Consider the following 2,462-nt stretch of genomic DNA (forward strand, 5'->3'; position numbering starts at 1 on the left):
GAGTGGCCCAGCAGGCAGAGGTCTCTGAGAAGAGTTTCTCTAAGCATGCTGGCACAGTCCTAGCCACTTGGGAGGCTGAGACAAGAGAATCGCTTGAGCCCAAGAGTTTGAGGTTGCTGTGAGCTATGATGCCACAGCACTCTCCTGAGGGTGACAGAGTGAGATTCCGTCTAAAAAAAAAGAATTTATTTAAGCAGATGACACATATGGAATAATAAGAGAGACAAATATCCCTTGCTTCCCAATCTCACCTTATTCATGCCATCACCTTTTGGCAGCACCTACATTTATAGGCAACTATTTTCAAGAATGAAGCACAGTAAGAGTAAAACTAGAACCAAACTATCTGATGAGCACCTTGAGAATTCACTGAGAATTGCAACTAGTTCCCTTGAACTAGATATTGATGCATTAATGTCTCAAATACAATGTCACATATCCTACTAGTTTATGTTGCCCACTTTACTTTTATGATAAAAATATCAAAAATTACAAAAATATTATATTACTTAAGTATGCGCATTTTCTGTATTAGTGGTCACGAACTTGGGACCTGCTCGACAATTTTAAAAACTCTCTGAATGGTTACTGCATCATAATTAGGATAATTGCGTGAGGACTTTTTGCTTATCTGTGGTGGCAGATATCACGAAAATTATGCACAGACCTTTGTTTGTTTGTTTGTTTGCTCATCAGCTTTCTTTAGTGTTTGTGTATTTAATGTGTGGCCCAGACAACTCATGTTCTTCTGATGTGGCCTAGAAAAGCCAAAAGTTTGGACACCCCTCATCTAGAGTTCATTTTTTGCCACTTTGAGAGACAAATAACAAAGGCAATGCAATTCACCCGTGCTTATCAAATGCTTTTTATGTACAAAGCAGAATATGATAAGCACAGAAGTATAAGCAAATTGTTACAGAAATTAAAAAGACAGTAACATACAATTCAGTTTTGGAGGATCCAATGAGGTAAGCTCAAAGTATGAGTATGATTTTTTGAAAGGGTATTTCAAGGCAGAAACCTTTACAAGAGCAAAGGCAATCAAGGAAAGGGGGGGCTAGTCCCTTGAGAGGAATTGCAACCTGGGCCATTTTTAAAAGATTCAATGCCAGTATAAGGAGTAAAAAAATCACCAGTGAATTCACTAGAACTGCACTTTAGGAAAAGTAGCTACATGGCTAATTATTTCCAAGGCATTTCCATACAGATGACTCACCAGGAACACCTTAAGTTCAATCAAAATGGAAGTCCCCATCATTATTTCTAAGACATCTTGTGACTGCAATTGCATCTTTTGACTGTTATCAAACCACAATGGCTTTATCCTGCTACTTAATACCTTCTCTAACCCTTATCAAAATATCAGCAAACAAAGTCCAGCAATGTATTTTTGAAAAAAAGGTTGAATACTATGCCCAAGTGAAATTTATTCCAGGAATGCAAGGCCAGTTTAATACCCCAAATCAATAAATGTAGTATAAAAACCACAAGATAATCTCATAAGATGCTGAAAACTAATTTAATAAAATCTAATACCCATTTAAGATTAAAAAAAAACAACTCAGCTCCACGTCTGTAGCTCAGTGAGTAGGGCGCCAGCCATACTGGTGGCTGGTTGTTTCAAGCCTGGCCCAGGCCTCCTAAACAATGACAACTCCAACCAAAAAATAGCCAGGCATTGTGACAGGCACCTGTAGTCCCAGCTACTTGGGAGACTGAGGCAAGAGAATCACTTAAGCCCAAGAGTTTGATGTTGCTGTGAGCTGTGACACCATAACACTCTAGGGAGGGCAACATAGTGAGACTCTGTCTCAAAAAAAAACTTAACAAACTAAGAATAGAAAATAATATCCTCAACCTGGCAAAAGGAATCTACAAAAACCCCACAGCTTACATCATAATTAATGATGAAAAACTGAATGCTCTCCTAAGATTTGGAGCAAGGCAAAAATGTTTGCCCTCAGCTGGACGTGGTAGCTCACACTTGTAAACCCAGCACTCTGGGAGGCTGAAGTAGGAGATTACTTAAGGTCAGGAGTTTGACACCAGTCTGACAAGAGCAAGAACCCATCTCTACAAAAAAATAGAAAACTTAGCTGGGCCTGCTGGCATAGTTCTATAGTCCCAGCTACCTAGGAAGCTCAGGCAGGAGGTCGTCTTAAGCCCAGGCATTTGAGATTGCAGTAAACTATGACTATGCCACTGCACTCTTGCCAGGGCAACAGAGAGACTCTTACCACTTTTATACATTATGAAATCACAGCTATTCAGGAGTCTGAGGCAAGAGGACCGCTTGAGCCCAGGAGTTTGAGGTTGCTGTGAGCTATGATGAAGCCACAGCACTCTACCCAGGGCCCCAGGGCAACACAGTGGGACTGTCTGAAGTAAATAAATATTCATATACCACATTTTCGTTATCCATTCATCCATCAGTGGACATTTAGGCTGTTTCCATATCTTGG

General features: G+C 40.1%; 1 protein-coding gene across 1 annotated transcript in view; it reads right to left on the reverse strand.

Moving 5' to 3' along the window:
• Positions 1-1,291, reverse strand: part of TRMT61B (tRNA methyltransferase 61B) — a 48,122-nt gene extending 46,831 nt beyond the window's left edge. Inside the window, 1 exon segment of the mRNA XM_012803715.1 lies at positions 1,217-1,291. Within this exon segment, the coding sequence (XP_012659169.1) occupies positions 1,217-1,291 (75 nt within the window).
• Positions 1,292-2,462: the final 1,171 nt, after the last annotated feature.

Source organism: Otolemur garnettii, unplaced genomic scaffold, assembly GCF_000181295.1.
Source record: "Otolemur garnettii isolate 467f Iridium unplaced genomic scaffold, OtoGar3 scaffold00022, whole genome shotgun sequence".
Taxonomy (NCBI): domain Eukaryota; kingdom Metazoa; phylum Chordata; class Mammalia; order Primates; family Galagidae; genus Otolemur; species Otolemur garnettii.